This window comes from Daktulosphaira vitifoliae, unplaced genomic scaffold, assembly GCF_025091365.1.
Source record: "Daktulosphaira vitifoliae isolate Bord-2020 unplaced genomic scaffold, ASM2509136v1 Scaffold_2, whole genome shotgun sequence".
NCBI lineage: Eukaryota > Metazoa > Arthropoda > Insecta > Hemiptera > Phylloxeridae > Daktulosphaira > Daktulosphaira vitifoliae.
The window spans coordinates 39,206,205-39,225,444 of record NW_026099573.1 but is presented as its reverse complement, the minus strand read 5'-3'; the positions used below and the strand labels follow the sequence as shown (position 1 = coordinate 39,225,444).

Sequence of the window (19,240 nt, the reverse complement as noted above, 5' to 3'; positions counted from 1 at the left end):
ATGTAACACATTTTGAAACTGCGTCGTTTGCTTTTGTATTCAGCTTCTCACAACTAAGATATTTACCATTCTTTTTAACTTTTTTATGAAACTTGATATATAGCCGACAATTTTAACGTCCTGCGATAAATGTATACTCTACAAGGAGTAGAGTACACATAAAAAATTAAAAATCGTTGCCTTAAGTTCGTAGGTTTATAATGACTATAGATTATAAAGGCCATAAGAAATTCCTTAGGTTATTATTGATTTTACGTAAATGGAGTTCGATTGCATAAAGGTTAAGTAATTGAGAAATGTTTTAGATTTTCTGTCATGTTAATAATATTTAGAGAAGTATTAAATTTTCATTTTCTGAAATTCTTTAATGTCTCTTTCATGATTTCATTGCATGTGAATGTAATCCTGAATTTGACGTTTCTTTGAAATTAGATTTAACAAAAACATTTAAAATACTTTGCATTATAAATTGGAAATTAGCTATGTGATGCAGAAAATGTGTTCAATACAAGCGAACTTGCCTTATTATTGTATTAATTCCATTACTCATTCAAGACCAATATAAAAAAAAAAAATACTGATATTTGATTTTCTTTCTATACTCTACACTTATAAATTATACTATAGATATATTTAAATTATTTGACTTGATTAAATTTTTTAACGAGGCAAGTCATGGATTGTGATATAATTTAAAGTTATTATTCAGAAATGAAAATAAAATGTACAAATAACTTGTTTAACTGATGCATAAATATTTTTCTTAAGCTGAGCTTTAACATATAATGATTTGTTTAAATAAAAAAATATTTGTTTACTTCAAACCATGTATATATATATATATCATTAAAAATAAATACGTGGACTAATATTGAATTCAATTATATTATATGATAAAATGAAAACTACAAACAGTAATTGCCAAAATAAAATAGGAATGCATATTAATTTAATAATTCATTACGCTGTTACTTACTATGTATAAATGTAAATTTAGCTTTACCCATCTTATAACTCACTATGTTGCGATGTCATTTTCTAGAAAAATATTATAAAATGTATACATATACAGAGTGAACCAAATAAAACTGATCATTTTTGTTAAAATTAACATTTTGTTGTGATTACTAAAAAATTATCCATTTATTTTTAAACTACATTAAAACCAATTATTATTTTTATTATGAAAAACAAGTAATAAAAAATACGATTCTAACCTAATTTAAAAATGCATAAATTATTTAAATAATCACAACGAAATGTTAATAGTATCAAAAATTATAAGACCTGTCAGTAAGATGTGGTTCACTCTGTATATATGCAATAAAAGATCATTTATTTTTCAGTTACTCCTTTGAAGATTCCGATCAACCCTGACTTCATAAACAAAACAGGTAAGTGTAAAATTTATCCTAAAATATTTCACACCCCAATTTGATCCTCTAAAATATTGTTTACACTTAATTCTTTTGATGCTATTTTTACAATTTGTGATTTGACATAGGGAATTAAATTTAATATAAAAATGTAAAAATTATTTTGTTTGAAAGATGTTACAATAGTATAAGAAAAAATATTTAGCAATAAAATGAAATGGAGTGGAAATATATTTTGAAATATTATTTGTCAATAATTGGTAAATAGTTATTAATAATAATAAAAAATATTTACACAATTTTGCTTATACGTTTTATGATGACTTTTTGCAAATATTTGAAGTATGTTTCTTAGTTTTATATCTTAATAATATTCAATTATATATATTTTTAAATTTTACATGATATTTTAATTTTAAGTTATTTTATGACATTTCATGAGTCAACAATGCCTAAAACATCAATTATTATCTCACTTTGTAAAAATAAAGAAAATATAATTGAGTCTTTAAAGTTACATTATATTTTTATTGTTTTAAATATACACAATTTTTTTGCCTTGTGAAATTTTAGAAATATATTTTTTTTAAAGTTACAACGTTGGTAATATTTCTGTTTATCGTTCTTAAAGCGTATTTAATACGTTTTTAATCACTCATACGCCTTAGTATTAGCGTTCAACTCATTTTGCACAACATAAGCTCATTTTGTGTATTTGGTCTATTGATCATCCATCAAATTTATTTTTCGCTGTTCATTTATCTTTATTTCACGGAATATTAAATTCTATGCATTAAGTTTTTCTTTATTCTATATTTCCTTTTACAAAAGAGGTATAAGTACTATTTTTATGTACACTATTTATATTTCAAATGTTACTCAATGTTTCATAATAAAAAATTAGGCACAATGGATAAATGTCTTCAGAATATTACTTGACACGTGTTATTTTGGCTTACATTATGTTATGAAAGTTATTATTTAATAAAATGTTTTTACACAGTTAATTTTTAATACGAGACAATGTTACTTTAAATTATTATAATATCGTATGTAGGGATATATGGATGAAAAAAGTCATAAAACAATATAAGAAACCCAAAAAGAAAATAATGAGTAGTACCTAATTAAAAACAACTGTTAATATTGTGTTATTTTCTATGAGATTAGATTTCATTAAAGTAATATAAATTTTCAATGAAATTTACAATACTCAATTACAAAGTGATCAAAAAATAAATATTTGATTATTATAAGTTTTTTAAGATAATTTTTATGCAAAATTTTTTATCATGACTTTGAAGTATGCAATTAAAATAACAAATTGTTAACAATTGAAAAGAGTTTTTTGATATATGTTTACATTCATGTAAAAGAATCTGCATAATAGTTTAAAAGTGGGATGAACGTCAAAGAACTAAAAAATAAAATATTATGAAAACACTGAGGTGAATTTCACCTCAGTAAATAAAGTAAAAGCATGAAGTTGCTGAAGAACATTGCAAATAAATGTAAAAACATTTTGTTACAAAAATACTTTTTTGTTCATTTCTATGGTAGAAAATGTTAAACCACGATGAAAAATGTGTACCTACCTACCAATAGAACTGTAATAAATAATGACCATAATTTGCAATAAAGAAGGAAATAGTCTATTGATATACGTTTATATTACATCAAAAAAGAATATTAGGGAAAACAAATTTATTAATTTAATTTGAAACATGGCTTATTTAAAAAAAAATTGTATGTATAATATACATATATATATATATATATAATACTTTTAAGTTCATCCCTTATGCCTTGTAAGGGGGTCAACTTTGTTTTTTTTAATGGAAACACATATTTTTATTTTAATAAAATGTTTGAGTTGTTAATTTAATAGTAAATGACATTTGAATTTTTAATATAACTTTATTCGTTTATTAGATTTAAACATTTAAAGTTTCAAATTTTCGAATTAATATACATGTATAATACACAAGGTATTACAAATACATGTAGCTAATTGGTTTTTTATGACATCAATATTCGCAGGTACACAGCATTGTTATTATCAATGGTAGTAAGGCACATTGTTGTGAGTTCATGAATACACTAATTGACTATATAAAAAGTATATCTATTGACAGTCATAATTGATAATAAACAATCTGTGACTGTGACAGCGATGTCATAAAAACCATTTAGCTACCTGTATTTGTAATACCTTGTGTAATATACATGTATATTAACTCAAAAATTTGAAACTTTAAATGTTTATATCTAATAAACGAATAAAGTTTTATTAAAAATTCAAATGCCATTTACTATAAATTAAAAACTCAAACATTTTATTAAATTAAAAATATATGTTTCTATTTAAAAAAACAAAGTTGAAACCATTACAAGGCATAAGGGATGAACTTAAAAGTATTACATAGTAAATAATTAAAGAATAATGTGTAACTAAAGATAACCAAAAAAAAAAAAAAAATTTTAAGTATATTTATTCTGTAAGTAACTGAGTGGGTTATGGTATAAAAATCACCATGTATATATTTATTTATAAACATAATTTATACATTTCGTTAATCATCTTTATGGTACGTGATTCTTGTGTAATTATTAAATAGCTTTTAAAATTTGGTATTTTAATTTGATGTGTTTTGTTATATTTAGTGTACAAATTCAATACGTGTGGCATGAAGGGTAGATTAGGTCCAAGTAACAGATCATGTGAAGTGGCTTACAACAACAGTACAGTAGAGGTTAATGTAATTAACGATACATATATGGACGGAGTACAAGTATGGACAGTACCGGAAACCGGGGTTTATACGTGAGATTTTTTATTAACTTATAAAAAATAAAATTTTTTTTTGGTAAATGAAAAATACTATGTTATATTTATAATATCTCTTTTGCCTTATTAAAAACCGAAAATGATATGAATGCGAATTTTTGTTTTGTACTCCAAAACGCTTTTGAATTGTTCATAATTGATGTCAAAGTAAAAGTTAAAATTACCAAAACACTTCAAAATGTTTTCAATTAATGAAGCCTTTGCTTTCATCGATAGCTAATAATTTCCAAACCGCTTTGATATTAATTAAGACGTTCCTGAAAAAGTTTTTACTCAAATATTTGTGCGTAGAAGTTTTAGAAGTACAGAAATCGAAAATTTTTTACACAGAATAAGCTTAAACTTAATAAAATAAAAGTTTTCAGAGTTATTTCTATCTTCAAAAACTGACAAAGGAACTATTCAGATATCTTTTGTGATGAATTTATTTATTCAGGGACGAGACTTTTCGAAGAAACTTAAAATAAAATTACAACCGTTTTCACGTCACGTATAACAAAACAGTGATGGATTCTAATGTTAGACTTTTTAGATAAATATATAGAATACAAAAAAAAAAACGTCTAATCGTAAACAATTTAAATACAGCTCAATGTTATATTTTTCCCATGTTGTCTCTTAAGACATTGCCAATAAAGAATTCAATTTAAGCTTTACGTTTCATTAAAAATGATGATGTAGAATGTTTATTACATAGTTTTGTTTAATTTATTTGAAATTAATTAGTTTCATTATTATGGTCTGTTTTTATAATTTCACTCAATTATTACACTATGCATTGTTAAAAAAAATTGTTTATGAATGATTTTTCTGAAAATTCATGCGTTTTTTCAGTATTATTGCTAGTGGTGCTCGAGGAGGTAAAGGTGCTGATGGTATGGGAATCTCTAAAGCAGCTACATCTATTGCTGTAGTAGAAATGCCCAAAAATTTACAACTCTACATCTTGGTGGGTCAAGAAGGAGGCGATGCATGCAGAAAGGTACGAAGCAAATTACTTATATTTTGTTAATAGATCTTTACAAAAAAAAAAAAAAAAAAAACGGTGAAAATATCTTTTATTGATTTAATTTTTCTTTAAACAGACTTTCGAAAAACATGATGGTGCATGTCAACGTGAACAGTATTTTAGGACTGGAAGTGCATTGAGGGAGTTACACGATTTGCGGTTACTAAACGGTGGTGGTGGAGGAGGTGGTGGTTCGTTTGTTTTCACAGTTAAGTGCAAAATTCTTTTTGAAATCTTTATTTGAAACCATTAGGCGTGAAAAAAATTATAATAATAAAGAATAAAGAAATATAAATCTTAATAATTCTTTTGACAAGTGGATTTATTTTCTAAAAATAAAAGAAAAATGTATTTATTCGCTATTGTAATAATTTTTATGTTAAAAAAATAAAGAACTTCATCCACTAACAATTTTTGACATTAATTTTAGGGATCCCATGAAGAGGGATATGTACCACTTTTGATTGGCGCTGGGGGGGGTGGACTTGCTCATGGTCCATTTAAAGATGACAGAAGTCAACATGGTAATGGAACCAATCCTAGATTACCACCGATCACTGCGCCTTCATTTGGTGAAAATCCAGCAGGTATGCATTGTTTAAAAATAATTTTCTTTATTAATAGATAATTTGATGGTACTTGCATTATTCTTTAAGGTGCTGGTGGTGGATGGGCCCCTGGAAATTATTCAGAAGATAAAAAGTCAACTGGTACTTCAGTTTTAGAAGGTGGTGCTATTGGTGGTCTTGCATGTTACAAGAGTCGAGGAAATACCAAAGGTGCTGGTGGATTTGGTGGTGGTGGTGGTGGTTGTGTAGCTGGTGGTGGCGGCGGTGGTTATACGGGTAAGCTAATTAGTATACAATACTATGTTAGTACTACTGGTAGTTGTATTATGCAAAACAACGTAATTTAATATTACACCATTTCCAATACTTGTTTTCCAAAGTATCGGATATTTATGATAATTAGTTTTTAATATTTTAAATTAATGAACTAATTATTATATTTAGACTCATTAATATTTTATTCCTGTTAACGATAAAATTTTGTTCCTCTTGAATGGTTTGAGCATTATAATAGGCAAAGTAAAAATGTTGAAAATCCTAAAATTACTCAATCACGATAAATGTATATGACATTTTTTATTAATCAAATATAGATTTAGAATAACCATCAATAAAATAAATTTAATGTTTTATATTTTACTGTATTATCTTTATCATCATAGAATAAACATTAAATATGTTTTTTAAATTTATATACAAAATTACATTGTCTCGTGATAATACAGCATACAATCGATTCTAAAAAAATAATTAATTATAATCATCTTCTTTCTCCTCACCTTTATCACAACTACTTGGAGTTGGCCAACCTTATCCTAAGTTTCCACTTGACACGATATCCCTTATCCTCTACACTCACATCAACTGTCCTTATGTCGCATTCAATAACATCTCTCCATCTCTTTTTTGGTCTTCCTCTACCTCTTCTTCCTTCAACATTCATTTCTATTACTATTCTTACAGCTTCCGATTATTCTCTCCTCATAACATGACCAAACCGTATAAGTCTATTTTCCCTCATCTTATCCACGATTGACGCTACACCTATACTCCCTCTTATATGCTCATTTATTATCCTATCTTATCTAGTCTCCCCACTCATTCTCTGCTCTACTTTCTAGAATAAGTATGGCCTTAAAACAGAACCTAAGTGCACTCCTACTCTTACCCGAAAACTTTCTGTTACTCCTCCCACACTTTTTACCCTAGTACAAGTGCCATCATACATATCCTCTGTTATATTAATGTCCCTTTTTGGGACTCCTTTTCTCATTAATGCCCACTTTAGAACCTTTTTCGGTACTCTATCATACGGATTTCCCAAATCTATAAATAACATACAAAGATTTTTCTTTTTGTCCCTAAACTTTTCTATTAATTGCCTCACACAAAATAATGGCTCTATTGTTGACTTACCAGGCATAAATCCTAACTAGTTTTTAGTTACCTATGTAATTTCTTATTCTCTTATCTATTACCTTTTCCCAAATTTTTATACTATGACTCATAAGCTTTATGCCTCTATAATTTCCACACTCCTGTATGTCTCCTTTACCTTTAAATATATGCACCACAATACTATTCCTCCATTCACTAACACCACCTAATATTTTCCATACTTCTACTGGCATTTCATCCGGTCCCATTGCTTTATTCTTTTTCATTGATGCCACAGACTCCCATAGCTCTTTCTCACTAATACATCTACCAGTACTTCATTCCACGAAATATCCTCGAACATCTCTTTTGGATACTTCTCATTCAGTAATATTTCAAAATACTCTTTCCACCTTTTTTTCACATCATCATTACTCGAAAGTACCTTATTATCAGCACTTTTTACTCGCTTTACGCTCTCTTTCTTCCACACAAAATAATCAATCTGTGATCTATTCCTCCCACTCTTATAAGTTATATAATGTTCTTCCTTCTTTCTAAAATAAGTATTAACCACAGCAAAATCATGCGATGCTGCGAAATCCAGGATTCTTTCTCCAGTCTCATTCTTCTTACTAAAAGCAAACCCTCCGTGTACTTTTTTATATCCTCTCTTCTTATTACCTACATTTCTATTCATATCTCCACCTATCACCGCATCTTCATTGCCAGGTACCCGTTGCATCGCTTCATCAATCTCTCTCTAAAACACTGCCTTGTCTATTTCATCACATCCTACTTGTAGTGCATAGGCACTTTTTACATTCAGCACCTTTTCCTCGAATTCAATTTCACAACTATAATCCTGTCACTTTTTTTAGCTACGTCTACTACTTTACTTTTCATTTCCTCATTCAAGGACATATAAGTATAATATACTTCTCTGAGTATATTATTTTATAACCCTTACCTCTTTCCCTTATTTTCTCTCCTTTCCACCTAGTTTCCTGCACACAACAAATGTTAACTTTTCTCCTCTTCAATACTTTTACTAATTCTCTATTTCTACCAGTTAATGTTCCAACATTCCAATTATCTATTCTTACTTTGTATCTATCTTTTTTTCCTCCCTTGAGGATACTCCCTTAAAGTATCAAGTAGTGATGTCCCTACACCGTTGACACTACAAGCGTTGGTAGACCTTTACACATGACTGGTGAAACAGCTACCACACAAGTTGTCAGACTGGTATCAAACACTTTATTCCTTAGGCCTTCTCCGTTTTTAACTACTTTCTGTTGTCCCCGCATACATCCGAGATGGGACAATCTGCTTAAGTTTTGTTCAAGATTTCTCATACTATTTTGTCAATATTTTTATGCCGGCTGTCGATCTGACGCAACCTCATTAGTCGCCTCTAACAACTGGCAGAGGGGCCGTGGTAGTATTCTTAGCACCTATCCATAGAATATTGAAGTAAGATAGTATAACACAATTAAATAATGTTGTAAAAATGATATCTACTTTTTAAGTACCTATTAGAATATCATTATTAAATTCAAAAACTTATAGTAATAAATGAATTTTATTAAAAACTAAAATATAAAATTTTCATGTTAAGTAGTAAAAATATTGCCGATTAATGCAATCACTAAAATTTTAGCTAAAGTAACATACTAGCACTACATAACATTATTATGTCAGAACTAACTTTGTATACAACTCGAACTTCATTTCAAAATTGTTAAAATTATTAAAACACCATAAAAGTTAATAAGTGTATCATTTAGTCAATTTTTTTTTTTATATCTTCTGATTAAGATAAAATGGTAATATTTTATTATTATCTAATATTTTATTAATACAATGAGCCGACAATTTTTCAAGTAATTATAATTTCATTTTTGCTAAAATTTTGAATTTGGGAAAACCTTTTTTTTTTTTTGATATTTATTTTAATGTAAGTTTTGAGACAATAATTTTTTATGTTGGTAACAGTATCAATTTATTTTCCCGCCATAAACGACGACGCACATTATCTTTTGTGTAAAAACCAAAAGATCGTTCCAATTGCATTTTTAATGTTTATTATTCCATAAGTTAAATTCAGGTCTTAGACTCTTCTCATTGTCAATGACATATTGCATTCAAGTTTTATATTCAAGAGTTAGATAGTTGAAAAACTTACTTTTTCACATTTTATTAGCGTTGTTACCTAACGTTGTCTAATATATCCGTTCAAAACTTTAATTTGTGTACTTTTGTCGTTCTTTTTTCTACCTACTTTAAGTTAAAAATATTTCATCATGTTTGAAGTGAAACTTTTAATGAGTGGTCATTTTAAGAAAACCTTGGAAGCAATTAAAGAGCTACTTAAAGAAGCTACGTTTGACTGCTGTGCGTCGTCGTTTATGGCGGGAAAATAAGCGATACTAGATAATGTTACTACAAAAAAAAAATTATTATCTACAAAACTTAAAATAAACATTAAAATAAATAAATAAAAAATAATAATAAATAAATAATTATAATAAGTTATTATATCTAGTAGAAGGTATTATGTTTAAATTAATTTTTTAGTGTTTATGATCTACGTATTTTTTTTTAAGTAACTTTAAAACATTGATGACTCTTACCAGGAAAAATTGACAACAAAAAACTTTTTAAATGTTTAAAGATTGAAAGTCTTAACAAAAAAATCTGAAAATGATTTTTATTTATTTATTAAGGTGGTCGTGCCTGGAGTAATAGCCAAACAAATGGCGAGGGTGGTTGGTCTTTTCTTCCAGAAAATAGACACATCTTTTACAGTGCTGTGTATTCAGGAAGTCATTATGGACCAGGTGCAGTAACCATAATACCAGCTATAGTAGGTTGTGGTTGTGCATACCTCTGTGTATCTATCAGTAAGCTACGTAACGCAGTAGTTTGTATTTGTCCAGCAGACTTCAAACTTGGAGCAGATGGAAAAACATGTTCGTGTAAGTCAAACATCAATTTACTTAATTAATTAAAAATTTTTATACTTAGTTATAGTCGTTTTGCTTATTAAAATTATCCTGTTAATTTATCAATTTGACGTCACTCATGTAAATAATACATCAAATGATAACGATTTATTATTGAAATATTGGTATACAGTAATTTTATTTAATTAAAAAATTTCTTTTTAAGTTAATATATGATAATGAAAGCATTAAAAATTGTTGAATAAAATATTAAAAACACCACATAAAAATATAGAGTTTTATGAAAATAATATTTAATAGAAAAGTAAAATCATTATAACAAACCTTTTGATATTAATTAAACTAATTTAACTGTTTTAAAATTAATTTTGCAGTCATTTATAGTTATATACCTATATCTTTAATTGTACATAATATAGACACTAGTTAGCGTAATAAACTTGTATTTGATTAGATTTTTATGAATCTTAAATTAATAAAAAAAAAAAAAAAATCAATTCATTTTTATAAGAATAATGAGAAAATGAAACAGAAATAATTACGTTCTTTAATAATGATTTAATTTTAATACATTAGCTGTAAATATTTAAGTATGCCAAAACAAAATATATTAAAATTATTTTGGATTTTTTATAGACATTTTTCATCGTTTTACTGATTAGCCCAAATAGCAAAGATTTGTTTTAATAAATACTATTATTTATTTATCAATTGTTGACGCTTTTTAACAATAGAATATTTTTTATTGAACATTTACACACATTAAAAAATTTAAATGTTTATAAATGATAATATTTATTAATTGATTAATAACACATAACAGTAATGAAAAATGTAAAATGTATTTTATATTTTGACGCGTAATCCAAAGATGAGATGCGGGCGAACGAGTGGCGTGTTACTCACTACCGCGGATATAATTGTATATACGTTACAATATACCAAACACACTAAATATCCAGCTACGTATCTACCACGCTAAGCCGCACTGGCTAGTTATTAACGGTATCAAAGTACGTCTATACCTGTGATTTATAGATGTATAAATATATACATACCAATTCGTCAGATCACACAATTAATCCGTATCACCAGACAACTAACTAAACAGAAAAGTGCCAAAAGAGACGCAAACCAGAACCAACAACGAACGAAGAATCGACCAGTAAAAGTACACGTCGGAAAAAGAACAGAACGCAATATCAGTAATCGGCGGCGGCCTTATCTCAGTTTCAAGGGCGGGGAAACAACCGATGACGACCGATTGTCATATTAATAGCTGGACGGCTGATATCGAGAGAGACACGGGCGAGCAAAAGGCGGTGCCGTGTTATTTAGTCCATTCATGAAAGTATTAATAATAATTAAAATTCAACTACGGCCCATAAAAAATTTTATTTTTAAAATCTTGTAAAAAAATAAATTAAGTAAATATGGCGCACTCTCGTCAAGGATTACATTAAACAATGTATGCTTAAAAAGAGAAGTAGAGAGAAGCATATGCATTAATTCTTTGTATTGAAATCTTCAAAAAAGTTACGCATAATAACTATAAAGGAATACATATAATTAAATTTTTTTTATTATGTCAATGTATTGTGTAAAATATAAACTTTAAAGTTAATTGTATACATGAGATAAAAACATTTAAAAATATATATATTTAATAGACTTTTGTGAAAATGAAGCGTACCACTTATTGCATTAGTAAAATGTTTATCTATTCAAAAAAATTATCTGTAAACACGTTAGTTAATAGACTATATTATATTAAACAGAATTTTATTTATTTTTTAGATCAATCGTCTGAAACAACTAAAATTATATTTCTTATTACTGGAAGTGTATTTACTGTTGTAATAATTTGTATAATATTGGGAGTTTGGATGTGTAAGTATTGAAAATAATAATAATAAAACACCATTGATTTAATACTCAGGAAGTTATCGAATATTTTTTTTCAGATCGTAGCTATAGAAAACGCAAGGAACGCAAAGAAAATGTCAATATATTACATAACGGAATTTTAAACTATAACATGGCTTTGAGAAACCGAAACGGAAATGCTGACATCAACCCTACATACGATTTTAATGGACGAACCTTAACGACAAACGATTTACCCAGGATATCCCGAGATGAACTTCGGATACAAAAGTATGATGAGTAGTTTAATAACATACACGCATAAGTTATCTTTATACATACATAGATTTTCTTTTAATATTGAAGTTTCTCGAGGAAGTGTATAATCCGAAACTCTTTTAAATTGCAGGTCTATCGGTGAGGGAGCCTTTGGAGTTGTATATCGAGGGTACTACAAGAAAACCGGAAGTAATACCGAAGTTAAAGTGGCTATAAAAGTAATTTATATGGCTACATGACGTAAATTAATGAACTAAGAATTCACTAAACAAAATCATTTTTATTGTAGACGTTGCAGCCTAAAAAGGATATGACTAACGTCGACGTCAAATTTGATGATGACAACACTCCCAACCCTGAACTCGAAAGAGAAAAGAAAGCAAGACAGAAAAAGGCTGAACTATCTTGCATACGAGATTTCCTAACGGAGGCTATTATCATGAGTCAGTTTGATCATCCCAATATTGTCAAGTTTATAGGTATTACATTTGAAAAAAACTACAGGTTTATTGTCACTGAACTACTAAGTGGTGGAGATCTTAAGGAGTTTTTAAGGAAAAATCGTCCTTCGGTGGTATTACGTTTTTATTTTCTTTCATAAAATAAATTAAATTATGTTAAATTCTTTGTGAAATATTTTTAGCAACAAAAAGATAAAATTATCCCTCTCAAACTGAAGGACCTATTGAAAATGGCTTTAGATATAGCTAAAGGCTGTATGTATTTAGAAAATTTACATTTTATACATAGAGATATAGCCGCAAGAAATTGTTTGTTGTCTACTACAGGCAGAGGACGAATAACTAAAATCGCCGATTTTGGAATGTCTAGAGATGTCTACAGGTTTGTGTATCAACTATTTTTAATTTCAAAATAGTTCTATTTTATTTAAGAAATAACATAAAACAGTTATATACCAAATCTTATTTCAATCAAATAAAATTATGATTTAGATAAAGTACAACATTACAGTTCATATTTAAGCTTACTAATAAAATTACCAAATGAAAAAAATGTTTATATTCTGTGTAGAAACGAGTACTATAGAAAGGACGGTCAAGCAATGCTTCCCATTAAATGGATGCCCACTGAATCTTTGGTAGATGGTGTTTTTAATTCTAAAACCGATATTTGGTAAACACAAAACTTTTTTATATTGTTACACTAAAATAATTTTATTTCTTTAAAAATGAATATTTACTATTTTTTTAAATATTTGCATTTCCTTCTTAATTATTAATTTTTCAATTAATTAATTAATTTTTTTTATATATTCAATTATGTGTAATAGGGATTTTAACATTAAAATTTTTATCTTTTTGTTAATAAATTTTTAAATACTAGTTTAAATTTACGAAAATATAAATAACTAAATGTGTTTTTATTGATATTGAAAATGATTTACGTAGGTCATACGGAATAACTTTTTGGGAAATAATGACATATGGTTCAATGCCTTATACTGGAATGACAAATAAAGAAACAATGAATTATGTGATGCGTGGAGGCCGTTTGGCAAGACCAGGCATTTGTCCGGAACCTGTTTATAAATTAATGAGTAGTTGTTGGAAGACGAATCCAGAAAACCGACCAACATTTGAAGCTATTCGAAACAAACTTCGATTGTTTATACAAGTTTGTTCCTTTATATCCTCAATCTTTCACATAAAAAAATGAAATCATTTTTTAAATAATAATTTTAAACGTTGATTTATAAATTTCTAATTGTAAACATTTTAAGTTAGAATTACATACTAATACATCATTGTAAGAAAAATATCAAATATTTAATAATTTTAAAAGTTTTTTTTACAAAATATTTCTTTTCATTGATTAAATTTAAGCATTATGATACACAATATAGTTATTACATTTTTTAATTTATTGCCTAATAATGTATACTACTGACTTAAAAATCATCGTATTATAAAATGATTCTCTACTTTATCAAAAATGTTACAATTATACATTAGGAGTATCGTTTAACATTGTGTATAACAACATGCAATATATTTTTTCTATAAAAAATTGAACGTAATTTTACATCAAAATTATACTTATTTAGTAAATAATTTTTTTTTCTTTTCTTAATTAAATATTTTAATAATTAGTTTTTAATATTTGGAACTTTTTGTTAGGTTCACTAGTTAAAGTATATTAACTTTTTTGGTATATTATTCATTATAAAGAAAGTATATAATATTAATTGCGTTTCTTTTGACATCACAATTTAAAACTATTTCTGAAATTTAATGAAAAATGAATATTATATATAGAATAGTACAAATAATATAATAATAATACAATTGAAATTTGAACTCGACTTTTAAGTTTAATTTTTTAATACGATGATGACAACTGATGTTTATTTTAGATAAAAACTTGTGTTAGATAATTTAAAACGTAAGTTTTTAAAGATAATACTTCATTATTGAGCTGTTTTAAGTATCAAAATAAATACATTTTTTTGTAGAAAACTCATTTCTTCATGAAAATAATTAAAATACAATTGTTTAAAATATTTTAAAATGTATTTTTAGGATCCTGTTATATTAGAGTTCAAGCAGCCAGTTATTGGTCGACCACCAGCACCTTTACCATACAGAACATCTCAACCTGATGGAGACCTACTAAATGATCCCATATCTAGTGATAATAGTAGATTTGAAGGTGATGCGAATCGTAATATTAATATTACCAACGGAGCAATCGGTAGTGTTATACTCGAAGGCGAACAACAAGAAGAACCCCAATACGTAACTCCATTGCCAGCAGATGATTTGTTTGAAGGTGTTGATGCTGAACTTATGAAAGATGCCGAAAGGTTTGGTCGCCGTGATAGTGAACCTATGCTAATAGATGATGGACGTAATTACATTGAAGACGATGATGACGATGAAGAAGACGAAAATGTAGCAAGAGCATTTGGTGGAGACGAAGACCCAAAGGATGATGAAGAAGAAGAAGGCGAAGAAGAAGAAGATGATGATGACAACGGCGAAGAAATAGTATTAGAAGCAGACCGAAAACAATCTGATCCCGAAGAAGACGAAGAAAAAAATCAATTAGCAGGTGCTCAAGCCAATGCGTTAATGGTCAATAGTAATGGGATCCCATCTTATAATTGGAAGTAAGTATCATGTATAGTTTTCATTTATATAAAAAAATAATAATAAACAACATGTACTTTGTTATATTATAATACATTATATTCATATATATTAATTTATTCATACTGTTTTTTAGCTTCGATGCAAAGCTGAGAAGGTATTAATTATACTAGATATGTGTTTTTTTTTTTTTTAATGCCTTTAGTCACTATCTTTAATACATAAAAGATCACAAATCAATCTAGTTAAAACATTACCCTTAAAAATTGAAAAAATTTCTCTCGCTCCTTATAAATAGGAGAAATATGCTAAACAATTATAATTTTCAAAATCGATAAATATTTTCACTTTTTTTTTTCTTAAAACTGCGCTATAACTTTTTCAAAAAAGAACGAATAAAAATTATTTTTATTATATAGAAACCTTAGGTATTTTCCTTTTATTTGATATACATTTATGTCCCTTTATCTACCCACATGGAAGGATTTAAAATAGCAACATTCTCACAAAAGTCAATTTTTTCAACTTAAGTTTGAAAATGTTCCGGAAATACTGTGTCTTCTAAATATATTTTAAAATAAGGCTTATAATACGCACTATAACTTAAAGAACAGAAATATTTGCCCCGCCGATCTATCTTATATGTGCAAATGGACATTGAAGTCGAATAAATTAAAGAAATATTTATTTATATATTACACTTATATATCATAAAATTTGTAATCAGTTTATAAATAATTAAATAAGAGTAAAACGAATTCCTATTTACTTTTGGTATAATCCAATAATTTCTTAAAATTAAATATCATTTACAGATTTGCATTGAAGCGTTTCTTATGATAGTGATTTTAATCATTGTCAGATATCATCTATATTTGCCTACAAATCCACACTGTGTTGCGACCCTCTGTACAATTAAAATCTATATACCGAAAGTTTCCTTAACAATGCTCACAAAAATATTTTGAAATTATAAAAACCATTTTTATTTTTGGAAAAAATTAATAATTCTTTGTTGAAGTACTCTATGAGTAAAATTAGACTTGCAATATATCTTTTATGCTTTAAACAATCTTCAACTTTTTTTTAATGTTAGCCAGTGGGTCAAAAATTAAAACAAAATTTGATGATAGTATATAATACAAGGGATAATAGTATAAAATAATTTACTTCATAAAGTAGCTCAACGGCAAATAATGAATGTTGCCAAAAAAATAAAATAAAATATTTTATGAGGCGTGTTTAAGGAATCACCTGCATATTCTTAAATTTTAAAAAAATAATCAAGTTAAAGTTTACATAGATTTATATTTTTATAACATTTATAATTTTTTGTCAAATGTTTTTTAGTCGATTCAAAGAAACCAGTTTCATAAGCATGAAAGAGCCAATTCAACGTCAGTCATGTGTTGATAGAGAAATTGGACAAGGCAAAAGAAGAAAATCGTTCTCTGAATTAGAGGACAATCGTGCTTACCCTTATTCCATCGCTGGTCGAGTGAGATACAACGTTGCAAGTGATGGAAAAATAAGATGCTGACATGAGGAGAAAGGGGACTCTGTAATAGAGTCCCTAGAAATGCTATAATAATAATCACATAAATATTATTTTAAATTTTTGCATAATATTTACGCAAAAAAAAATCATTTTTATCATATTTAATACAAAACATTATCAAATAAATTTACAGGTAACTAATGTAAAAGTGTAAAAAATATTAGCACAGATAGTAGATACATATTCGCCATATACATAAACGCCAATATAATCCTTTATTAATATTAAATGTCACATGACAATTAATGTTTTTATGAGTGTATATTTAAATTTTCCAACTACAATAGAACGTAAATTTAAAAAAAAAATAATATTTTATTTAATACTATCAAGTTATATTCTAATTCGTCAATAAATAGCAAAATTACATTTCAATATGTAATATAAAAAAAAATGAATTAAATTTTTACAGATAATTAATTTATACGTTGTTTTCGTGAAATTTATTTGCGTCATAAACAATATTGCTTGATTTTCAAGTTTTCTCCATTAAAATATAAATCATTATAAGTTTTATCACATAAAGAAGTTAGCCCAAAATTTTATTTTCTTACTTTTAAATTTTTCTTAACTAATTAAAAATTAGAATACATACGAGAAATATTGAAAATGAATCTTTAATAATAATTTTTGTTAATGATACAAATACATTTCACAAAAACAACATTTAAATTGAGATCCTATAAAAATTTAATTAGTTCTCTTTTATATTACATATTTCAAAGCATAAGCACATTCTAAATAACGTTTTTTAACATAATTAATTACATTTTTTTAATGATTTACTTCTCAGGAAATTTAGTATAAACATGTACATATGAATAAATTAAAAAAAAAAAAATTAGTAAGATGCTTCATTTAAAAAATAAAACATAATTATATGTACAAATATTAGAATAGGGGCCGTAACCAAGTGATATTTAAGTTAACATTGTTATATACTGTTAAGAATAATGATTAACTATTCAAAATTGTAATTAAAATGTACAATTGTACTGTATATATTAATCAGATTGAGCCATTGACTATTTCAAATGTTATAGTAATAATTTAATTATGTTCCACATTAATGTGATTTTATAATAATGTTTTTTTTTATTATTCAACCTGCTCAAAGTTTTAACTGACACAAAAACTAAATTTTTAAATAAATTCTAATTTATCTATACAAAAATTAGGGTGAAATTTTTGCGGTAATCTATCGTAATTAAACCGTTTTTGTAAAATTTTAACAAAGTATCTTTTCAATAAAAAAAAAGTTGCTTTTAAAAATTTTTATACTTTCTATTTGATTAATTAATGATTAAAAACTGTTTAATTTAACTTTGTTATATTGATATGTTATTTTGTTATGTCTATAAAAATAATGTTGTCGTCTAGCAACAAACTGCATTGTAATTTAAAAAAAAGTTTACTTTTAGTAATTAAACAAATAACTTAAATCTTTGGATTATAAACAAAAGCTGATAAGTCACAAAAATACGATTCTGAGATTATTGAAGATATTTATAAAAATGATGTTATCATCCAAAATTGTATGGAATGTTTTTGGAATTTTAAATATACAGGATGATTTTTTTATCATAACCCACTCAATTACTTGCAGAATAATAATAATTTAAACATTTTTTTTTTTTATTATCTTTAGTTATACATTATTCTTGAATTTTTAACTATGTAATACTTTTTAAGTTCATCCCTTATGCCTTGGAAGGGGGTCAACTTTGTTTTTTTAAATGGTAACACATATTTTTAATTTAATAAAATGTTTGAGTTTTTAATTTAATAGTAAATGGCATTTGAATTTTTAATATAACTTAATTCGTTTATTAGATATAATCATTTAAAGTTTCAAATTTTTGAATTAATATACAGGTATAATACACAAGGGATTACAAATACAGGTAGCTAATTGGTTTTTTATAACATCGATATTAGCAGGTACACAGCATTGTTATTATCAATTGTAGTAAGGCACATTGTTATGAGTTTATAAATACACTAACTGACAATACAGAAAGTATATCTATTGATAATCATAATTGATAATAAACAATCCGTGACTGAGACAGCAATGTCATAAAAATCCAATTAGCTACCTGTATTTACAATCCCATGTGTATTATACATGTATATTAACTCAAAATTTTGAAACTTTAAATGTTTATATCTAATAAGCTAATAAAGTTATATTAAAAATTCAAATGCCATTTACTATTAAATTAAAAACTCAAACATTTTATTAAATTAAAAATATGTGTTACCATTTAAAAAAACAA

General features: G+C 26.4%; 1 protein-coding gene across 3 annotated transcripts in view; it reads left to right on the top strand.

Moving 5' to 3' along the window:
* The window catches only part of LOC126897557 (tyrosine-protein kinase receptor-like), a 125,534-nt gene extending 108,076 nt beyond the window's left edge, over window positions 1-17,458 (top strand). For all 3 annotated transcript variants that reach the window (XM_050671250.1, XM_050671251.1, XM_050671252.1), the window contains exons 11-26: window positions 1,347-1,394; window positions 4,041-4,200; window positions 5,059-5,206; window positions 5,310-5,441; window positions 5,664-5,820; window positions 5,890-6,078; window positions 9,909-10,160; window positions 11,946-12,038; window positions 12,113-12,305; window positions 12,424-12,511; window positions 12,583-12,867; window positions 12,937-13,136; window positions 13,326-13,427; window positions 13,703-13,928; window positions 14,834-15,423; window positions 16,754-17,458. In XM_050671250.1, the coding sequence (XP_050527207.1) occupies window positions 1,347-1,394; window positions 4,041-4,200; window positions 5,059-5,206; window positions 5,310-5,441; window positions 5,664-5,820; window positions 5,890-6,078; window positions 9,909-10,160; window positions 11,946-12,038; window positions 12,113-12,305; window positions 12,424-12,511; window positions 12,583-12,867; window positions 12,937-13,136; window positions 13,326-13,427; window positions 13,703-13,928; window positions 14,834-15,423; window positions 16,754-16,943 (3,053 nt within the window). In that variant the 3' untranslated portion in view covers window positions 16,944-17,458. The remainder of the gene's footprint in view (window positions 1-1,346; window positions 1,395-4,040; window positions 4,201-5,058; window positions 5,207-5,309; window positions 5,442-5,663; window positions 5,821-5,889; window positions 6,079-9,908; window positions 10,161-11,945; window positions 12,039-12,112; window positions 12,306-12,423; window positions 12,512-12,582; window positions 12,868-12,936; window positions 13,137-13,325; window positions 13,428-13,702; window positions 13,929-14,833; window positions 15,424-16,753) is intronic.
* The last annotated feature ends 1,782 nt before the right edge of the window (window positions 17,459-19,240 follow it).